Raw genomic sequence first — 23,055 nt, 5'->3', positions numbered from 1 at the left:
AACCCCCACCAACCAGCTGCATGTTGCCAATGAGGAGGCCACACTGGACTTTGCATCTCACCGAGAAAGGGACAGGACTTCTAGAAGCAGGAGGTGTGGACCCGACCACCTGTCCTAGCCTGGAGCCCCAGAAAAGCTCTTCTGCGACCCCAGTATCGGGGACAATCCAAAGCCCTACCCTTGTTGGGGAGAAGCTGAGGTTCCCAGGAGCTTTGTACAGGACACTGACCCATGACAATGGCGCATGGACACATTCCAGCACATTCTGGGACTTCTGCCCCTGTAGATGCCCTTAATGGGAGTCTTAATTAGGGCCCATTATTAAAAACCAGCATTGCATAACAAAACCTGACCATGAATGCCAGTAGTGGGGGATTCTCAGTCTCTAATCCTGTCCCCCTCACTCCCCTTGTGCTGCAGCTCCGATCGCACAGACACGGGCGCCTCCAGACAGCTCTGCTCAGCTCCCCACTCTCCCATAGTGGGGGTCACTTCTCTCCACCCCCACCCCACCCCAATCTTGATATTGGGGAGCTTGGTGGAGCATGGCAGAAGCTCAGAGAAACAGTTAACCCTTTCAAGACCATGTTATTCTCTGCTTTGAATTTTGGGCTGAAACCATTTGTTTTCCATCATGGAAGCCATTTGGGGCTGAAATGAGAAAAAGCAAAAACTTTTCCCCCTGGAAACATGGATTTTGATGGAATTGCCCATTGCCATCAAGTGGATTCCAACTCAGCAGCCTTAAAGAACAGAGTCAACCTGTCCCCACAGGGTTTCCCTGGCTATGAACCTGTATGGAAATGACCCGCCTCATGGTCTCCCATGGCACCACCCACCTTTGGGCCAGCATCCCAGTGTTGTAACCGCTGGCTGCACCACCAAGATTCCTTCTGATGGAATTAGTGGGTCACCCAAGTCTCCAGGGGCTCTGGTGCTGGGGGGTGGGGGGGTCATAAGGGGCTATTTCTTCAGATTCACACAGGTATGCAGACCAGACAACAGAGAGTGGGACATCAGCTTCCTACTGAACTGCAGAGGTGGGCACCAAAGGCTTAAATGACAGCTCCAGCCAGCTCACAAGAAATAGCTGTCTGGGTTTCCGGCCACAGTGATGCAGAAAGAAGGAACGGACAACCCCTCAGCAACGGGGCTACCCAGCCGCCTCACTGCCGCCGATGGAGGCTCACACCCAGGCAAGGAAGAGACAATCAAGACCATAGGTGAGACAGTACCTTCAACCCAGAGTGGCCACTGAGGAGAAACACGTGATGGGGGCTTCTATAGAGCTTCTGTCTTTGGGGCAGAAGAGCGGAGCAGATAGGAAAGAATGAATTGAGCAGAATATTCAGGCTGGGTGTACTTGTGGGTTCAATCCACTTTGTGCTCCATGCTCAGAGACCCCACCCAAACAGCTCCATCTCACCAACAAGGAAGCCGGAAAAGGCTTCTTGTCTCACCCAGAAAGGGGGAAGGACTTCCAGAAGGCAGAGGCGTGGGCCTGACCCTGGCCCTGCCACTCTGTCTGAGCCTGGCATCCCGAGCAGAAAAATGCCTGCAGGAAACTATTCAATGGGTTGGATGACCTCAGGGGCTGCAATGACCGGCTCAGACTCGGCAAAGGTGGTGAGGATGGTGTAGGCCCAGACGGCGTTTCATCCCACTGTTCCTGGGCTGCCTCTAAGCTTGGAGGCAACGCACCAGCCCGACAACAATGTAGAACTCCCCTGGCAAGAGGCCATCGAAGGAACAGGCAGGCATCTCTACAGAAGCATGTCAGGGTTCACCAGTCCTCTGAGCTGGCACAGGGCTGCTTCGCTTCAGAAAAGGGGGAGACCGATGTTCCTTTAGAAGGTGGAACTGGGAGGGAAGGGCAGAGGACAACATGATGCAGAACCGAGACAAAGTTGCTCCAGTTACTTCAACTAAGACTTCATCGTAGAGGGAAGAATTCTTAACCCTCCAGTCTTCCACCTACGGGCAAGTCTGTGGAAACACGGAATGTCTCCCTTGGAAGGGAGGAAACCCCATCACTTGGAATCGCCCACCACCAGTCTGAACATACTATGACGATTTCACCAGGCTCAGCTCCTGGCGAAGCCAGCCTCGAGGGAGGCGTGAGGCACCGTCCTTGCTTGCCTCTCTAGCTGAGCCCAAGAATCAGTCCCATGTCCTGCGGGAAGGAGGAGCAGGGTCCCTCATTGTGCCGTGAATAAGGACGCCGTGGTGGGTGGAGTCAGCTTCTGGGACCCTTTGGGAGCGGGGGATCTAAAACAGCTCCGTCTTAAGAAAGACCATCTCTCTGAAGTTGAATAAAACCACCTGTCCTCCAGATGCCTCGGTTTCTAGTCTTCATCTAAGAGCATCAAGCTCATGGGCACGTCTTCCAGGCTTGCCAGACAGACAGCACATGGACAGCGTGCAGCCCGACTGTAGGCGCGCTGCACCTATGACTCCCCAAAGGTAATCAGACACAAATGGCTCCTGCGTCTACTCCCAGGGCACGCTCTCCAAGCATCTGGTAGCGCATTATAGGAAAGCCCTTGCCAGTATCAATTTCATCCTGGGATCCTGGGTTTCCAGACTCCCTCCAAGGGCCCAGTGGTCCTGGATATATGGGGGTGGGGCATTTCAACCTGGTAGATAACTTCCCAAAACACACTGCTCACTCCCAGCCCATTCAGGGGAACTGGAAGGCTCATGGGCTTCCATCCAATGGCTCAAATGTTTGGGACTGGAGGTGTTGTGGGCGCTGCCAGCCTTCAGGGACGTTGTGGGCCAGCTCTTTCTGGTGGACAGATTACCTTCTCTAGGGGATACCACCTGGACCTTGAAGGAGACTAATGAGAGTGAGGAGCTTCCGTGAGAAAAAGCAGGAGGGGAAGGGGGTTATATCCAGACCTTGTGGGGACCAGAGGATGATATTAAAGAAACGTGTCCACAGTGAAGTTGGAGGCCAGACTGTCCTTGGAGTCCACAGCGTGCCCTATTCTAGAGCCTAAGCTGTGCCTACGAGACCGGACAGTCTGCCCTCTGGGACCCTCGGGGGACCTCGCTTCCTTGCTGGGAGTTGGGAGAAGCGTCAGTCCCCGACCACACTGGCCCCTGAGGTTGACAAGTTCCCAGCAGGCTAAGTCTCAGCTGACTTGCCCTCTAAGCTCTTCCTGAGACCAGCATGAACTTTTCCCTTATTGGCAAATCAAGTGCAATTAGACACAATCTTCCTTTCTTGATATATATATATATATATATATATATATATATATATATATATATATATATATATATATATATATATATATATATATATATATGACACAATCTTCCTTTCTTGATATATATATATAAAAACAAGAAATTCACTGTCATTTTTCGATTAGGAACAAAAGAAAACCTGTCCACCCCACCTCACACAAGCATTCCACCATGCTCGCTCATACCCACGAACCCCGTGGCTGGGCGGGCACCACACCATCCGCATGCAGGAAACAGGGGACTTCCCGGTTTCCCAGCGCTTCCAGTCACGTGAAGACTGGCGGGGCTGGAGGGGCTAACAATCTGAAAATGCCTTCGGGAAATCCATCCGCTCCTTGACTTTGGATGCTGTCTTCCACCATGAGGTCTGTGCCCTGGCGTGGAGCACGCAGCCACCTTGGCAAACGCATGCTCTATGAAAAACGAAACAAACCCGCCTGCTGAGCGGGCGAGCTAAAGGCGTCCACGTCTTCTTGCCCGCCCGCCCCTTAAAAAGAAGGAAGGATAAGTGAGAACCTAGCGGATAAAAAAGCGTGGGCGTGGTGCACCCAGGATCCAGTCTGCTCATGGAGCATGCGTGGTTTGGCAAGACAATAAATCAATACCCTTGTAGCTCTGGTTACCCACCCACCCTCACCCCCATCCCCACCCCGGTGTTTGGAAGCAGCCGGAAGCGGACTGTGAAGGAAACCAGAGGATGACAAAGAAAAAGGAGTACCTAGGACATTCTGTTTTGTCACGTGGCACACGCGCACAGGAGCACGCTCGGGCTGCGGGCCGGCAGGGGCCTCGGCGCCCACTCGCACGCACACGGCACACACGCACGCACACGGGCAGAAACCGCCCACTCGGTGGGGAGGGAAGGAGAAAGGCCTTAGAGACACTCCCTTAGGCAGACCCTTGATAGCTCTCAGCTGGGCGTGGAGCTCAGGGCTGGGCACCTCCTCCCGCTCCTTCTGACTCTGGCATCTGGCTCTCACACCTGCCCTGGGGTGGGGTGGGGTGGGGTGGGGGCGGGTGTCCTGGGCCAGAGCTGGCGCAGGTGGTGAGGGCGCAGAGTAAGGCATACTTTGCTGGGAAGGAGGAGGTCCATGCTTCATGCTCAGGGGCAGTTTCAGAGGGGGGCGGCCCGAATTCTCCCTCCGGCCTGCTCTGCCTCGCTGGACAGGTGGGGGGGAAACAAACCCAAGGGAGAACAGGGGGGGGGTTAATTTGGGAGAACGAGAGGAACCCCAGCAGCAGCAACAACACGTGGTGGCGGTGACAATTCAACACCAGAGGGGGGGCGGGGCCAATGACACTGGACCTCCAGTAGGACAGAAGACTGCCGGTGTCCGCGCATCCCCCTCCCCAGCACCCCCTAAATGGACTTCCGCCGCCTCATCAGCCTGTGGTTGTCCGTAAAGCTGTGTAACCCGGGGGAGATGGAGCTGAGGGGGGAAGGGAAGAGGCTGTTCTTCAGTGTGCTCGGAGAGATCTCCTCCATCTTGTACGAGATGGAGTGGAAGTACTGGGGCGTGAGTTTGGCGGTGAAGGAGTTCTGATGGGCGGCCGGGCGGTACTCGTGCGAGCGGTAGCACATGCAGGAGCACACAGACTGCAGGTCCGTCACGTCCGCCTTGTACCTCGGCCGGCCCGGCTGCGCTTCCTCCTGGATGTGAATGACCATGCTGTTGCGGGTGCCGGCCAGCGAAGCCCGCTCCTCGGCGTCCCTCCGCTCATCCTCGCTGTTCATGGTCAAGAACCGGAGGACCACCAGGTTGAGGAAGGCTCCAATGACCGTCAGCCCCACCAGGATATACATAAAGCTAAAGGCCACGTACAGTGGTTTCTTCTGAAGGGCGCCCTTGGTCTGCAGGGCCACGTAGTCCCCGAACCCAATGGTAGTCAAGGTAATGAAGCAGTAGTAGTAGGCGTGGAAGAAGCTCCACTCCTCGCACTGGGAGAAGGCGGCAGCCCCGATGCACAGCGTCCCCATGCAGGAGAAGAAGCCCACGGTCACCATGTTCTCCATGGACACGTCGGTGTCGCGCATGCCGCAGCACTTCTTGATGCGCTTCAGCAGGTAGCGCACGAAGGTGTTCATCCTCTCGCCCAGGCTCTGGAACATGACCAGCGTCAGCGGGATGCCCAGCACGGCGTAGAACATGCAGAAGGCTTTGCCGGCGTCTGTGCCGGGGGCGGCGTGCCCGTAGCCTGCAGGGGACCAAGAGAGAGGAGAAGGGGGAGACCCAGTGAGGACACATCCTGTGAGGTTTGGGCTGGAGGTGGGCTTGGAGCATCTCACTTGGGAAGGGACTGGGGGCAGTTCAATAGGGGATGGGCTTTGGGACTATCTGTGGACAGGGGGTTTGTGGAACTTCAGTGGGGGAGGGGGCTGGAGAGTTCCAGTGGAATCAGATCTGGGAAAGTTGTGCTGAGACGGAGTTGGAGGACCTCCGTGCTGAAGCGGGAAGGCCAGGGAGCAGAGGAAGAGGGGCTCTGAAGACCTGAAGGGAAAGAAACCCCGTCAATGCAAACTCCTTTCTGGAAGGAGCATGAACTCCACAGAGCCTCCAATTCAAGGAAATGCAGGGTATTTGACTCCGACCAGACAGCAAACAAGCCCAAGGCATTGAGCGATTGCGACCCAGAGCATGGGGCAGAATGGCTTCATATGATCTCCAAGACTGTAAACAGTGATGGGAGCAGAAAATCTCTTTTTTTTTACGCCCTGAGTAGTTGGTGGGTTAGAACCGCCAACCTTGCTGGTAGCAGCCCAACACTTAACACACCCACCATATCACCAGGGTTCCTTTCTTCAGGGCAGAGGGACTCCCCCACAAAAAAATCCTTAAGAAGGTTCTCTTGGCAAAAGGGAAGTGAGCCCCTAAGCCTTAGGGCCTAAGGAAACGTAAGCCCACACGTTGGAAGCAGTAAGTCATCAGATAGACACAAGAGATGCAGGGACAGGTCTCCTACTCAAGCCTCATGGGCTTACCTGCTCTACCAGTTACAGAATCTACTGTCAACTTGCGAAGGGGTGGAGTCTAACCTGTCAATCAGGTCGCAGCTTGAGGACCTCATCTGGAAGCACCACAGAGAAAAATAGCTCACTGGAAGCCAGACACACTCTCTGCTTGGTATTCCGGATGACAAGTCACATGGAGCTACACTGATGGAGCCAGAGCCCTGGAGCTGGAGGAGCCACGTGGAGACCCATGCCAGCACTGAAATGCTTCCATCGCCACTGGATCCACAAGACTTCCCACCCATTGGCCTGTCATCTTCCTGCAATCAGTGTCATTGCATGTGTTGCATGAGTCTGAAGAAGAATTTATAGACTGGTATCAGACATATGGGCTGATATCAGGCTTATGGACTTGATCTAGACTAGGCTGGAATATTTTCTTAATATACAATTACACTTTGAGATACTTAATGTTTATTGTGCCTACCTGGCCAATAAACACATGTGGAGTTAATTGAAGGACAGAGAGATAAATGGCTCAGTGAGCCTCACCTTTCTAGTTCTCAGGTCTCTTACTTTGTAGATGGTCAGACCAGGTGCAGCTGCCTTAGCCAATTCCCTGCTTCAGCTGGCAAGGCTCACTTCCTGCAAGATATCCCCAGGAGAAGCTGCATGGACCTACTCCGATGTAGCCCTGGGTGCTGGAGCAGCCGTGTAGAGACCCCTGCCAGAGCTGAGATGCTTACACACTCACTGACCTATCTGTCCTCCTGCAGTCAGTGTCATTGCATGTGTTTTGTGAGATGGAGGAGGACTTTGTGGATTGGTGTCAGACATGTGGGTTAATGTTGGACTTGTGGGCTTGGGCAGCACTGGGTTGGGACGTTTTCTTGATGTGCACTTACCCTATATATAAAACTCTCTCTTATACATATGAGTTTCTGTGGATTTGTTTCTCTAATGTACCCAAGCTACACTTTCTTTGATATAAAGCTTTCTCTTATACACATATGAATGTCTCTGGATTTGTTTCTCAACTCAACCCAGACTAACACCTGCATCGTGGATGCAAAGGCCAGGTGGGTGACGTATAATCCCAGACGATTATTGGGAAATATTATCATGTGGGAAACTAGCAGCCGCAAGAGGGGTCTATTGACTGGAGGAAATAAACACTGGGCTTTCTGAATTAACAATAGCACCAGGGTCTCCCCAGATCCTCGCTCCTGCCAGTCCAGGTGAGCAGAAGCGCCTTGCTTTTGTAAGACCTGGACAGCAGTATGTGCCCGAACTATGCCGATTCCCCTGCTGTGGCTCACAATGCCACCTGGCAGTTCTCACTGTGCGCCTCACAGACCCATTGCGCTGACCCATTGTGCTTCCTTGCGAAGGCACGTGCAGGAGTGTGTGCAAGTTGATCGCACCAGAATCTGCTGGCTCCCCATGGGGCAGTCCCTAGACCTTCAGGGGTCTGGGGTGTGCGCCGCTCCCTATAATGGGGAGAGGCAAGTTGCTCAGGCTTGCCACGCACCTCAGGAGGAAGAAGGCTATGCTGGGATCCTATTTTCACGTCTATCCCCTCTCTCCACCATTACCACCCTGGGAGGTTGGCCCACCTGTGGGAGGCCCACCTGTAGCCATCGGGTTCCTGCTGGGGTTGCCCAGTGGGTAGCCCCATAGGAGACCAGAAGAAGGAAGAAACATGGGGCTAGGCAGAGAGTCACATCTGTCTACTGAATGCCAAGACTCCTCAACAAAACCTGCTCCCCAGTGTGGTACCAGCCGTCCACGGCAATGGCTATCCACTGCCACTCCTCCTGGGGTGGCCACATCCTGCGTTGTGGCTTTCCTATAAACTTGTGCATGTCTTCAAGAAAAGTCTGTGAATGGCCTAATTCATGATGACCCTATCTGAGTGCCAGGTGGTTCCCTGCAAGGCCTTTAAGGGGCCGCTCCTGCATGCAGGTGGTCTCTGACTCAGGGTGGGGCTCCAGCCACAGCGAAGCTGTGGGTGGGTCTTCCGGGCAGCAGACGGCCTCCTCTTTCTCCCACAGGTGTGGGCTTCAGTGACCAACTGTGTGGCAGCCTGCAGCCCGGCGCTTAACCCACTGGATCACCAGGGATCCCTGGACTCATGAGAAAAATGTACACCTCCACACACACCTGTGCAAAAAATCAAATGAAATAAAGAGACAGTTGTACGTGTGATTCATTTTGTAACTCAAAGCCATCCTTGGGGGGGGGGGGGTGGCCTGTCCTCTGTGGATACAAACTATTAAGTGCTGGACTCCTAGCCAAAAGGCTGGGTGTCTGATCCCGCCCAGAGGCCCCTGCAAGGGCCACAGCCTAGAACGCCCTGTGGGCAAGTCTGCTCTGCACACACAGGGTTCCCATGAGCCGGGATCCGACTGATGACCTCAAGCAGCAGCGTCCTCCCTGATGTCTCTATCTGCCCATGATGTCACCTGTAGGCACGCACCAGTTCCAGCCCCTCACTGCCCTCGAGTCCACGTCGACTAATCGCGCCCCGGTGGGGCAGGGTCAAACTCCCCCTGTGGGTTTCTGAGGCTGTAGCTCTTTGCAGGGTTAGAAAGCCTCATCTTTCTCCTGAGTAGCGGCCAGTGGTTTTGAACCGCTGGCCTTGTGGTGAGCAGCCTGGTGTCCATCCATGACACCACAAGGTTTCCTTATTAAATATGCAGAGGATTGCCCAAATAGCTGTTTGAAACACAGAGGCATCTAGGGATACCCAAAGCCCACTCCCAGGAACCTGGATCGAGCCCCTGGAGGAGGCTCAGGCTGCCACGTTGACATGGTGGGGCTCAGAGACTGATCGCAGCATTAGTTAGGGAGATGGAAACACTGCCTTTAAAACTCTACTGACTTCGATAAAGGATGTGTTGACCAATAATAACTGGTCCACATTTTAAGTAAAAACAAAAAGTACAGCTTGAAGGTCATAAAGACGGAAATGAGACTCAAATTGTGCCCCTTGTCAATGTTCTTTGAGTCTGGGGTACAGAAGGCATTCAGGGAGGGGGACGGGATGGAGGTAGGGTGGTGGGGCGAGGTCTCCCTGCTAAGCGTCCTAGGAGCATCCTCACTGCCCTCAGAGAAGGACCCCATGCCTAGTCAGGATGGAAAACCATCCTGGACTTGTCCTCATCAACACAGTTTTCAATTCTCTTCTCTCTCAGGTAAGCTTTGTTTCCTTGACCTCCTCCTCCCTCCCCTCCCCTCCCCTTCAATCTTCTTCAAACTACTTTTTTCTTAGGAAGCCCCAATGAGCATGTCACATCATTTGAGAAAATCTACCCAAGGACCCTTCGTCTCCCGAGCTGACCTTTCTCTGCCCTGCGCCTAACGGGCTGGCCGGTCCCCTCATAAGTCACTCTTCTGACTGGACCGTCTTTTCCTCGTGTACAGGTGCCCTCTGGGCACTAAGACACATGGACCAGGCCCTTTGCAAAAGTCTAGGGGGAACGGAGTGCAAGGATACTGGGGGTTTTCCCTTCGATGACTCGAAGCCCCGTTGTATGACTAAGAGAACGTGCCTGCCCAGTCCGCTGGTGGCAAAGCCGTGTTTTAGCACAGGTTGTTGGAATAAATTCTCTGTTTGGAAGGCCCACTAGAAGGCAATGCAGTGCAGTTGGATAAGAATGACTCCCAGGAAGGAAGAGGTAAAACCATCATTATTCACAGACAATATGATTTTATACATCGAAAATCCCCGAAACTCCACAAGAGTGGTAGAAGCGATAGAGGAATATGGCAGAGTGGTAGGATACAAGATCAACAAACAAGTCTATTGGACTGTGGCAGAGTGGTAGGATACAAGATCAACAAACAAGTCTATTGGACTGCTATACACATCGGACAAGATTACAGAAGAGGCCATTAAAAAGGTAGTACCCTTTACAAGAGCCAAGCACAAATTGAATACCTAGGGATACACCTGACTTAAAAAAAAAAGATTTATATGAGGAAAACTACAGGACACTATTATAAGAAACCAAGAGTGACCTCAACCAATGGAAGAATATCCCATGCTTGTGGATTGGAAGACTCAATATAGTGAAGATGGCAGTTCTGCCCAAGGCACTATATAAGTTTAATGCTATCCTGATACGAATACCATCATCCTCCTTCAAAGAATTGAAAAAACTGATTGCCAACTTCATATGAAGTGGGAAGAAGCCCAGAATTAGCAGAGAACTCCTCAAGAAGAAGGACACGGTGGGAGGGTTTGCTCTTCCTGACTTCAGCATTTATTTATATGGTCACAGCAGACAAAACAGTGTGGTACTGGTATAACAACAGATATTCAGACCAATGTAAAAGAGCTGAAGACCCAGATTTAAAAACATCAGCCTACAGGCAACTGATTTTTGATAAGGGCCCAAAAAATATCAGATGGGAAGCAGATGGCCTCTTACTTCCCTCCACTCCATGCACAAGAATAAACTCAAGGTGGATCACAGACCTTGAGGTAAAACCCCAAAATATTAGGGCCATCAATGAAGGAATTGGGACCAACCTGAGAACTCTGGCACAATGAATACATAGGCTATAAGAAATAGGGAAGGACACAAATACAGTGGAGTCACAAATTGACAAGTGGGATATGCCTAAGATAAATCACCTGTGTATATCGAAACAATTCACCAAGAGAGTAATAAGAGAGCCCATGGACTGGAAAAATATCTTTAGAAATGACACATCAGACAAAGGTCTTACTACTAAAATCTACAATACTTTGCAAGTTTACAATAAGAAAAAAACTAACTGTCCACTGAGGAGATGGGCAAAGAACCTGAACAGAAGTTTCACAGGGGCAGAACCCCGAATGGCCAATAAATATACGAGAAAATGTTCTTGATCATTAGCCATAAGAGACCTACCACCCTCAAAGACAGCCCACTTCAAAAAATCAGAAAGTACCAAGTGTTGGAGGGACTGGGGGGAGATAGGAACGCTCATTCACTGCTGGTGGACCTGTAGGTATGTACAGTCACTATGGAAATTGATTAGGTGCTATCTAAAACAGATGGAGATTGAGCTACCATACGACCCAGCAATCCCCCTACTGGCATCTACCCAGAAGAGGCAAGAGACAAACCACGGCCAGACATCTGTGCTCTAATCTTCATTGCAGCACAGTTCACAATTGCAAGGAGTTGGAAACAACCCAAATTCCCATCAACAGACGAATGGATCAAAAACTGATACATCCATACAATGGAGCACTACACATCCCTAAAATGTAGTGATGAACGCATGAAGCACATCACCGCATGGGAAGAACTGGAGGAAATCATGCTAAAGGCAGTAAGTCAAGCACAGAAGGACAAGTACAACATGAGTGCACTGAAGTAAGCTTAGAGAAAAAAAAACGGGCACAGGGGAAAAGTTACTATGTACATCAATCCCTGGGGTGAGATCCAGCAACTATGGCAGGGGCCAAACCCAATCCAGGGACACATACGGCAGCCAATTAATAAGAGGGAGAAAGAAAGAGGGAATAAAAAAAGCCATGGATGCGGGGTGGGGAGTGGGGGGAAATCAGGGGCTAATCCACCCAAGGGGAGGGTATCATTTATATCTCCACAGGAGAGGGAGAGAGAGACCAGCCTTTGATCTGATGTGCCAAGACGTGAATACAACATACCGGCATGTACCAGGGAACCAATAGAGAGGTCTGCGGGGCCAGTCCCAATCCTAACTATGTAGACACACACACACACATTTAGAAGAATGCACTTCAGAGGACAGTACTAGGGCTACAGCTGGAGGAGAGGGGCCGTCAGATTAGGGCACACGGGAGAAACGCAAAAGGATGGAGAAGGAGGAGAGGACATCCTGCCTGCCAAGCCCCAAGGACGATGTTCCTGCTCGGAGCAGACAATGCACGTAGAGGACTGGCCCCACCAGGGTCACAGCATCCCACACTGAGCCATGGCACTGCAGAGGACAGCACTGGAGGCACAGTGCAGGAATAGTGCACGATCTGGCCCCATCACGCTGGGGCGAGGCGCTGAGGGCGTGCAGCAGGGGGAGCAGAGTGATGAAACCCCCGGAGAATACCAAAAATAGACTTGGGAGACAGAGTGTGGCACCCCATCAGACTCGACTGGAAAACACTTGTTAAGGCCAACAGACCTTGAATTATTTATAGGCTTTTCCATTTTTGTCAGTGGCTTTCTTTTTGTCATTGTTATTTTGTGTTTGGTTTTTTGCTGTTGTTATTGTTTTGTTGATTTTGACTTCCTTTGTTGTTTTATTTGGCTTTGCCTGGTTTTTGCACTTATTACTGTATCTGCATGTCTATCTAGATAAGATAGGTGGGATAAATAATTCGGAAATAAAAAGAATAGGACCAATGGTTCTGGGGGGATATGGGAGAAGGGGAGGGGGGGAACAAAAGGGGAGGGGGGACCAACCCAGGGACAAGGGAACAACAAATGAACTAAAATCAATGGAAGGAAGGCTGTAGGATGCCTAGTGGGGTTCAATCAAGGGCAATGTAGCAGCTAGTAATTACTAAACCCGAATGAAGGCCAAACATGATAGTGGGGCAAGAGGAAGTAAAAAGGGAATAAAGGAAAGAACCAGGAGGCAAAAGACATTTAGAGAGACCTATATACAGGTGTGTGCATATGTAAATATATATATATATAATGAGAGGGGAATAGAACTATGTACTCATCTATATGTTAAGAATTAAGGTTACAGATGGACATTGGGCCTTGACTCAAGTACTCCCTTAACACAAGAACATTTTGTTCTAATAATCCGACATTCTGTGATGCTCACCTTCCAGACATAATTGCTGAAGACAAAATGTGTGCATAAGCAAATGTGGTGAAGAAAGCTGATGGTGCCTGGCTATCAAATGATATAACAGCTAGCGTCTTAAAGGCTTGGATATAAACAAGCGGCTATCTAGCTGAGAAGCAAGAAAGCTGACATGGAAGAAGCACACCAGCCTGTGTGATCATGAGGTGTTGATGGGATCAGATATCAGGTATCTAAGACCCAGAATAAAACCATAGCCAAGGTGAATAGGGAGGGGGACATGGTGGAGTGGAGACCCAATGCCCATCTGCAGACAATTGGACATCTCCTCACAGAGGGGTCACAAGGAAGAGATGAGCCAGTCGGGGTGCAGTATAGCACTGATGAAACACACACCTTTCCTCTAGTTCTTTGGTGCTTCCTTCACCCCACTATCATGACCTCAATTCTACCTTATAAATCGGTTTAGACCAAAAGATGCCCACTGCTACAAATAATAGCCCACAACACAGGGAATCCAGGACAGATAAACCCCACAGGGCCAACAAGGAGAGTAGAGATACCAGGAGGATTAGGGGAGGGTGGGGGGAGAAAGGGGGAACAGATCACAAGGATCAAGCTAGAACCCCCTCCCAGGGGGACAAATAATGGAAAAGTGGGTGAGGGACCATGGAGGATGATGTAAGATATGAAAAAATAACCTATAACTTATCAAGGGTTCATGAGGGAGGGTGGGCAGAGGAGGGAGGAGGAAGAAATGGGGAGCTGATATCAGGGGCTCAAGTGGGAAGAGAATGCCAGTGCCAGTGTTTGAAAATGATGATGGTGGCATATGTGCAAATGTGCTTGACACACTGGAGGAATATAGGGATTGTGATAAGAGATGTAAGAGCCCCCAATAAAGTATTAAAAAAAAAAAAGAAGAATGACTCCCAGGAGTCAGGTAAGCTGGGGTCCCTCGGGGTCAAAAGCTCACCGCACCCCCAGGTCCCCCTTCCCTTGGGTTGTGGTTGTGTTCTGCCCCAAGCCCCCTGGGGCAGCAGGGTAGCCCCCTAAGCAGAAACTGGTGTAGAGGTGCCATCCCAAAGGTGGCTGACTGGCTCCTGGAGCACCCCCAGATGCCAGGGCTGTGAACAGACTGCCCAGCACAGGAAGGGAGTCCCCCCACCCCCCGGCCTTCAGAAAACCTTGCCTGCTGGAAGAGAATGAACTATTTACAAAGGCTGTGCAAGGTGCCGGGCTGGTGGGCGTTGAAACAGGCACCAACCCCATTACAGGATGACTCAGAGGCTTTGGGAAGGGGTGCGTGGGGGAGGGAGATGGCCGTGGCCCCTCCTGTTCCCCAGCTGAGTCTCCACCTAGTCCTGCATCAGACAGCCCACTCACCCTCCCACCAGCCCCAGAGGAGCCCAGTGGTGACCACACAGGTGTCTGCAGATTCAAGGACAGAACATGACTCAGGGACCCTAAGGGTTGGGGAGGTGGGGAAGAGGCAGTACACTGGGGGTGGGGGGTTGTTTCAGGAAGCTCTTAGGGCAGTAAAAGGAGCCTTAAAGGGGGTCAGCAAGCCCCTAGGTCTGAGGCACGGCCCATCACCCACATCCCAACTGTGGCTATGGGCAAATCACCTAGAATTTCAGAGCCTCCGTGTTCTCATCTGGAAAAGGGGAACAAGGCATGAAGCTGGTGGCCCTCGGAGCTAAAGCCCAGTGGCTCTGGGAGGAGTGAAGAGCCCCAGGGGGCATTCATCAGCAGTGCTGGAGGAGCTCTGAACTTGCCAGGTGCGGAGGACCTGGGAGCGGTGTGCCTGGGAACACCGCTGTGAGGAGACTTTTGGACCAGAGGACTGTTTCCTGAGCAGTTCCCACCCTGAACTGAACCTGTTGCTTCAGGAGGCAGGAAGCATCAGTTCACTGTCATGGGAGAAGAAAGATGGACAGACAGACAGATAGGCGGAGGGAGGGAAGAAAAATGCAGGAGAGGAGAAGAGAGAGGAGAGGAAGCTCGGCCCTCCAGGTGCAGAGCACTCCGCTGTTCCCAAAGCTTTGCCACGTTCCGATTTTAATCCACGGGGAGATCCCTTGTTGGGCTGCTCCGCAGGAAGTCACACTTCTTAAGCAGCATAAGCTCCCAGCTCACTGCCCTTCAGTGCGTGCGGGGACTCATGGTGACCCGAGAGGACAGGGTAGAACCGCCCCTGTGGGTTTTTGAGACTGCCACTCTTGGTGGGAGTAGAAACGAAGTCCTTGTCCCTCAGGGAACCTGGTTGTTTCAAGCTGCAGACCTTGTGGCTAGAAAGCCAGTGTGCTTGAATCCCACTTGGTAGCCGCACATGGACAGAGAGGGTCCTCTATTCCTAGCCCCACACTCACTACCACGGAGTCCAGAGTGACTTTACAGGACAGGGCAGAACTGCCCCTCTGGGTTTCAAACACTGTAACCCTTTACAGGAGTAGAAAGCCTCGTCTCTAAGCCTAACTTTAACCCACCCAGGGGCTGATGGGTTTGAACCACAGAGACCTGACTCTTCCCGGGAAAATTTTGGGACTCGGGCAAGGGTTTTGCCCGCAATGGACCAACCCCCACCGGGGAGCTCATGTCCTGAGGCCTGAGTGTCAGCACCAATCGCCAGGCACAGCGTCTTATTGGTGCCAGCGCACGCTGCACCGCTGGTGGCACAGAGGTTAGGAACCTAAATTGTAGCGGTTCAAACCCACCAGCTGCTCAGCGAGACAGAAGGGAGGCAGAATGCTTCAGGGAAGATGCGCTGCCTAGGACAAGTTCCGCAGCACTTCTGCCGGGTCCCCAAGACCGAGTTTCCTTCCGAGCACCCTGTCCCAGAGGGAAGGTGGGCTGGCGAGGTGAAGCAGGCCTGTGGGTAGACTGCGGACCATGCCCAGTGGAGCAGATGTTGCCCGGCTCAGGGCCCAGGCCTGTAGGAGCAGGGTGACCCACTTCTGGTTTGTAGAGAGAGGCTGAAAGGATGGACGCTAGAAACTGTGGGCTCTAATTGATGTCTAATTAAAATATTTAAAGCTCCGTTCAGGCCAAACAAAGTAAGGCAAAGCAGGCCATCTGCTTGTCGGCAACAGACACCGGGCGCTCCGGAAATGGAGGGGCCAGGGCAGTGGCCAGGGAGATTGGGCGGAAGGGAAGGGGCACGGGGGTCAGAGAGGGTCCCCGGAACCCAGAAAGGCTGGCCAGGGGCTGCAAACCCTTTCCCATCCCCTCTCTGCCCCTGTCCCAGAAGCACAAGCTGTTAGCTCAGATGCCATCGCAGGACCATCCTCACAGTCCCCCCGGACTGGGCCCCACTGGACCCCGCTGCACACGTGCAGACGGAGCCTGCGCAAAGGCTGGCGGCAGGGCAGGCCCCCTCCGCTGACCCGCAGGGCTGGCAGGCCGGCTCCCCTCAGGAAAGGCTGTTACTTAACCAAAGAGCAGCCCCTCCTCCCCTTTTCCAGAAAGCACCGGGGCTTCTTGTGGTTGTCGCTCCTGGCTTCCCATGTCGGGAAGGGGGTGGGGGGGTGAGGGGGGCCAAACAGAACAAGCCCACTCACAGGGGCTTGTTGGAGGGCAGGGTACAACTGCCCGCGTGTGCCCAGGAGGGAGCAGACCGCCTCATCTTTCCCCCTCAGAGCAGCCGGAGGATTCAAACCACCGACCCGTAGTTAGCTGCCCGACACTTAGCCGGCCACGCCCCCAGGACCCCTTGAGTGGCCCCGTTTGAAGGCAGTGCCCAGGCAGGCAGAGCCAAGCGCACAGAGGGCAGCCTCCTGGAGGCAGGGCAGGGGCAAGAGTACTGGTGTGGGGCTCCAATGCCCTGGAGGTAGATAAAGGTGATGGGCACCCCCACACCCTGCGGACCCACTGAGCACCACGTGGCACCCCTTTGGAGCAGACAGTAGCTAGCTACACGTGATCTGGGATGTGAGACAAGCTCCTCCCCCTGCGGGGGCGGAGTCAGGATGCGTGGTGGGAGATCGGAGGGGCGGTGGCCTGCGGCCCCAGCACTGACACCAAGCCTCCCCTCACAGGGACTGGCACAGCTGTCCCCGGACAGACACAGCCATCTGTCCTTCTTAGCCCGGGCCTGGGTCACATGGCCCCGGCAGCGATGGCTCTGCGCGGCAGGCTGGAGGGCAAGGTGGAAAGGTCTGGGGAGCCCATCTGGAAGGGCAGGGAGGGGCCGTCAACTCCTCCTCCCACACGTGGGCAGTGTCACCCTGTCTCAGAGAGCTGCGACCAGACACCCCGCGGCCAGGTTGGGACCCTGCCGAAGGCGGACGTCAGGACTGGTGGGGAAGACTCGGCCTCCTCGAGGGCGGCCCTCCAGGCCTGGGTCCCAGCAGAGGGCATCGTGTTACCTGTGCAGGAGGCTCAGATAAACGGGGACTGGACCAGGCGCGCACACGCCCTCTGGCGGACACTCGGGCTTCTGCAGAAAGACCGTAGCTGCGTCCCCCCCCCCCCACCCCTCCGTGCCCACGGGTCCCCCTGGAAGTCCCCCAGACCCAGGGATAACGGGACAGAGCCGTTCCTCTGCATCCGTGGGTGTTAATCAGGTGGCTTGTTCCCCTCGACCAACGGCACCTTAGAACCAAGAGCTCCTAACCACCCACTACAGCATGCTAACAATGCTACCAAACACACCCACCCTCCAGTTCAGAAAGGGTGGGGGGGGTGTGTGAGATGGAGTGGCTCAGTGGCTGCAAGGACGGGCTCAAACACAGCAGAGATGGTGAGGACCCTCTGTTTGCACACGGGGTCGCCGGGGGCTTGGGACAAAGCCCAACAAAAGCCAACCCAAACCTGTCCTCCCTGTTGCCTTGGCTGGGACTCACAGACACCTTGAGGTTGTCACTTCTACAGAGACAGCCAGCCAGGCCTCTCTTCCTCGGTGCTGTGCATGTATTTGAACCACCAGCCTACCGGAGGGTCTCCCCATTGGCATCCCGGGGGTCCCTTGAGCAAGAGCACAGCAGGTTTTTAATGTGCACCCACATGGTGCCAGGGGCTGGGCTAAAATATTTCATATTCATTAAAGTACAGACTCGAGGGCGGCCGTCCTCGGAGGTTAGTGGTGCCACTTGTTTTACTCAGAAAATTCGCTGCCATCAAGTCAATTCTGACTCCTAGTGACCCGATAGAACAGTGTGGGATTCTGAGACTGTAACCCTTCACCGGAGTGCAAAAGCTTCCTCTTCTCCCTCAGAGCCACTGGAGGTTTTGAACTGCTGACCTTGCTATTGGCAGCCCAGCAACCACTGTGCCACGAGGCTCCCCTGCTCTCTCTGTAGGAAAAGTGAGGAAATACTCCACCTGCGCATGTGGCCAGAAGGTTCTCTTTCTGAGTCTCAAAGCCTGGAGGTGGGCTGGTCTGAGTCTGGGTATTGGTCTGTGCTCTGAACACTGCCCCCCAACCCCCCTACTGCAGACTGGGGTCACATCCTCCCAGTGTGTGGTGGGGAGGCAGACATCTGACTGCTCTCCAGGTCCCCTCCATCCCTTTCAAATCGAAGCCACCTCTATCTAGCTCCACCAGGATCATATCTCTCTCTCTCTCTCTCTCTCTCTCTCTCTCTCTCTCTCTCTCTCTCTCTTTCTCTCTCTCTCTCTCTCTCTCTCTCTCTCAAACACACACACACACACACACACACACACTGTGCAGCAAGTCAGTGACCAGTGGTCAGGGCCCCTCTGAGGAAAGGGGGTCAAGGCCACATCCCTCCCACACCTTGAACCCCAGCAGTTTCTGTGGACATGAGGTCTCTTTGAGGGTAATTAGCTAAGGCCTGCCCCAGGGAGCGGGCAGGTCAGAGAGGGCAGAAGAGCTGCGTGCCAACAGAGAGAATCCCAGATGCCAAGTCTCTCATGACCCTAGTCCAGCCCGACCAGGGTCCCGACCGGCCTCGCCTGCTACCTGGTACATTGCCGCCTCACAGCCCAGCCCCAGTGCCACCTGTTCCAAAAAGCTTGTGTCTGCCCTGGGGTTCTGGGCTGGCAGAGAGTCGGTGTTACGATGCCCAAAGCCCTGAGTGGCACCTCTCCCCTGAGCCCTGGTGCAAGCCCAGCCTGTTCTGTGGGCAGAACAAAGCAGCAGTGTGTGCCGTTGAAACCACACGTATGCAGCACGCAGAGCTGGCCTCCAAGGACCCCCAGGCAGCCGAAACGCAGTGCACGTGCTATGCCTGAACAGAGGCCCCTCCCCCCAAACAGGTGTCGTAACCCCTGAACCAGGGTTTCCAACGGGCTCTAAATGGTCAGTCCTGGCCCTCGGAGCATCCATGTTGCATAGCAACCGAATCTCTCGTGGGTGGGAATGTTTTTTGGGTTTTTTTAATTCCGTGCCCTAACCTGGCAAGTTCTCCCTGATGCCTGCTTTGGTTTGGTTCGATGTACTTATTTATTCTGTAAAGAGTTTATAGTGACATGGCTGTGAATTTACATTTAAGTTTAAAACATTTCACTCTCTTGCTGTGCTTTACAAAGCCTTCATCCTCATACTTTCACTGGGGTTTCTTTTAAAAAAACATAATTTTGAAATGGGACTCAATCTTTGCTGCTGTGTTGCCTGTTCTTCAACCTATCTGTCTGCATCTATCTACCCATCTATCATCTATCTGCATCAACCTACCTATCTATCCATCTAATGATCTATAGCTATCTACATCCCTCACCTAAGTACATCTATCTACCTATCTATATAGTTACATCTATTTTATCTACCTACCTACTTATCTACATCTATCATCTATCTACCTATCTTTATCTATCTACTGATCTATACCTATCTACAGCTATCACCTCTCTACCTAGCAATCATCTATCTGCACCTATCCACCAATCTATCTACTGATCTATATCTAGCTACATCTATCATCTATTTATATACATCTATCTACCTAGCTGCCTACACCTATTTATCTATCTACCTACCTATCTTTATCTATCAACATCTATCTACCTATCTATCTTTATCTATCCTCTATCTACATCTACCCATCCATCTGTGTGACTGTCTGTGTATCTGTTTCCAATACCTCGTATGTCTTTTTTCACCCCCTCCACCCATCCCTGGCCCCAGCTTCTCGTAACCATCAAGTCTGCTTCTTTGGGTGTGAAAGCTATTTTTCTTGATGATTTTCTCTTCTACTTATGAGCGGCCTCAGTATTTGTCTTTATGGGATTGGCTAACTTTGTTCAGCGCATCTTCCAAATCCATGCACGTCATGAAGTGCCTGGCAGGGCTGTCGCTTCTCTTTAGGGATGCACACTATCCTGCTGCATGCGCTGACCAGAATTTCTGTGCCCACTCTCCCGCTGATGGGCATTCTGGGTGCCATTTCTGTCTCCTTGCTATTGTGCCTAGTGCTGCGTGACCCGGTGTGCACATGCCTGCCCGTGTTTTGACCCCTCTTTCTTGAACGTGTACTCTGAGTAGAGAGATGACTGAGCCATAGGCTTATCTATCCAAGGGTGGGATTTTTACGTGAACAGACCAAGGTCAGGAGTTAGAAACCACCAGCTGCTCCAGGGAGAATGAGACTTTCCACTCCTCAAAAGATTCCATCTCAGACACCCACAAGGGCACTTTCGCTCCATCCCATGGGGTCGCGATGAGTCTGAACCGACCCCAGGGCAGCGAGCTTGGTTTTGAGACCACATCCAGCCAGGTGGATGTGCCAGTCACCACCTTGGCGCAGGGCAGTGCCAATGAGTTTTGACCACTTCAAACTCCCACCCACAAGAGCCTTGGTTGCCAGGCAACTTGTCTGCTACCTGTGCCAAGACTGGCCATCTTAAGCCAGCTTGAAGCCTTGTTCTAAACCCTGTACCAAGGAAGCCTTAACCCTTTGTGGTTAAGGCTTTCTCCGTCACATTCACGAGGCCACATCCATGTAGTTTGTGTCTGGGGATGGAGAAAGAGCAGAGGAGGCACAGAGCAGCGGAGCAAACAACGGGCAGGGAGAGACACACCACATGAACACCTCCAAGGACCTGTGGGGCAGGAGCTAGAAAAGATAAGGACTTGTCCAAAGCACACACACACACACAGAGAGAGAGAGAGAGAGAGAGAGGCTTCCCCTAGAGCTCAAGCAGTAACACTGCCACCAAGCTAATTCTGACTCTAGACCCCAAAACGAACACCCAGTCTCGTCCCCGCAACTGTGAGGAAAAACGAGCAACCGTCTGTTCACTAAGGACACACACTCTCTGCTCTTCTGTCAGAGACGCACCACGAGACTCAGACCCACTGCTCCCCAGACTGTGCCAATCCCACCACGCTGGTCTCCTGGGGCTTTCTGAAAACACAAGTGTAGAGTCAGCAGGTCTCAGGGCTGTGACTGCCTGCTGAGCCAGCTCCCTAGTGATGCTCTCCCACCACCCACCAACACACACACACACACACACACACACACAAAATGTGTTCCCTCTGCTGCCAAGTCCATTTCAATGCAGCACCCTCTAGGGACAGAGCAGCACTGTCCCATAGGGCTTCCAGGCTGTGATCTTTACAGAAGCAGGCGGGGCCGCACCTGCCTCCCGCAGAGCAACCGGTAAGGTCTAACCCTCAACGTTTCCCTGAGCAGCCAAAGGCACACCCACAGGGCCACCAGGGCTCCCTTCTGCACCGAGGAGGAGGCTGTCTGGTGACACAGAGCACAGAAGACCCAACAGGGTGAAAGTTCAGATCCAGACAGGTAGAGGCACTGTGTGACTGCTTACACAGAACTCACTGAGCCCCTATGACGAACTCAGCAGACACAGAGTTCAGGGTTGGCCAACTTGCTTCCAGTGTCTCACGTGTGGAGAGAGACTCATTTAGTCAAGAAGCAACAGAAGCTGGTTGGTTCTAGTATAAAGGACGGCACCCATCCATGTGGGGCCTATAGCTGGGCCACACATCCCTCATAGGTGGCCATAGCCGAATGACTCGGGGCCATCCCACAGAGTGTGTGAGGAACTGTTGGCCACCACTCCCAGGACTGGCTCTCAGAAACCTGCATTGTGATCCTCTCTCCCTCTAGCTCTCTTCATCCATTCACTTACTTCCCCATCAGTCACCCCCCTCCATCCATCCATCCTTCACCTTTTTATTCATCATTTACTCATCCATCTACCATCCATCTTCCCATCCATCCATTCACTCACCCATCAGCCCACCCATCCTCCATCCACCCATCCTTCATCCATTCATTCATCCCCCTCCCCATCAACTCATCCATCTACCATCTACCTACCCGTTCATCCACTCACACACCCATCAGCCCATCCATCCTCCATCCATTCATGCATCCACCTACCCATCTACTCAACCATCCTACATCCATCCATCCATCCTTCATCTACCCATCCAGTCACTCACTCACCAATCAATCCACTCATCCATCATCATCCATATACTTACTTATCCTCTATCCACTCATCCATCCACCCACCCATCCTCATCCATCCATCAACCCTTGAGCCACTCATCCTTCATCGATCCACCTTGTCTCCTCCCATTTACCCACCATCCATCTGTCCACCAATTGACCTATCTCTCTAGTGATCTATCTATGGCCGAAGACAAGCTCTTATCTTCTAGGCTGGAGACTTGTGTTCAGTTCCCGCCATTGCACCTCACGTGCAGCCAGCACCTACCTGCCTGACAGTGGAGGCTGGAGGGTTGCTGCGGCACTCAGCAGGCTTCAGTGGGGCTTCCAGACTGAGACAGATGAAGAGATCTGCTTTTCAAAAGCATCCAAAGAAAGCCCTATGGGCCACGCCAGTCAAAGCCACAAGTTGCCAAAGGGAGGGTACCAGACTGGGCAGCGTTTCTACCCACTGTGCACGGGGTGGCCATGGGCCAGAGACCAGCTCGATCGATGGCAGCTAACAACAATCTCTCTGTCATCTGCCCATTCATCCATCTCTCTACCTAAAGACAGAGAGGAGCCTGAGCTCCTGGAAGAGGACAGAGCCTCCAGCTGCTAAGAGCCTCAATGCCCGAATGACTCTGTGGAGCAGAGCCCTGGTGGACTCCGAAGGAAAGAGTAACGTGATTGTGT

The 23,055-nt window shown here is 52.8% G+C and overlaps 1 protein-coding gene across 1 annotated transcript in view; it reads right to left on the bottom strand.

Annotated features, from left to right (window-relative positions):
• Positions 1–4,615: 4,615 nt before the first annotated feature.
• The window catches only part of KCNK9 (potassium two pore domain channel subfamily K member 9), an 81,287-nt gene continuing 62,847 nt past the window's right edge, over positions 4,616–23,055 (bottom strand). The window contains exon 2 of the mRNA XM_075550568.1: positions 4,616–5,451. Coding sequence (XP_075406683.1) covers positions 4,616–5,451 — 836 coding nt within the window. The remainder of the gene's footprint in view (positions 5,452–23,055) is intronic.

Source organism: Tenrec ecaudatus, chromosome 5, assembly GCF_050624435.1.
Source record: "Tenrec ecaudatus isolate mTenEca1 chromosome 5, mTenEca1.hap1, whole genome shotgun sequence".
Taxonomy (NCBI): Eukaryota; Metazoa; Chordata; class Mammalia; order Afrosoricida; family Tenrecidae; genus Tenrec; species Tenrec ecaudatus.
This window is presented reverse-complemented; position numbering and strand designations above follow the sequence as displayed.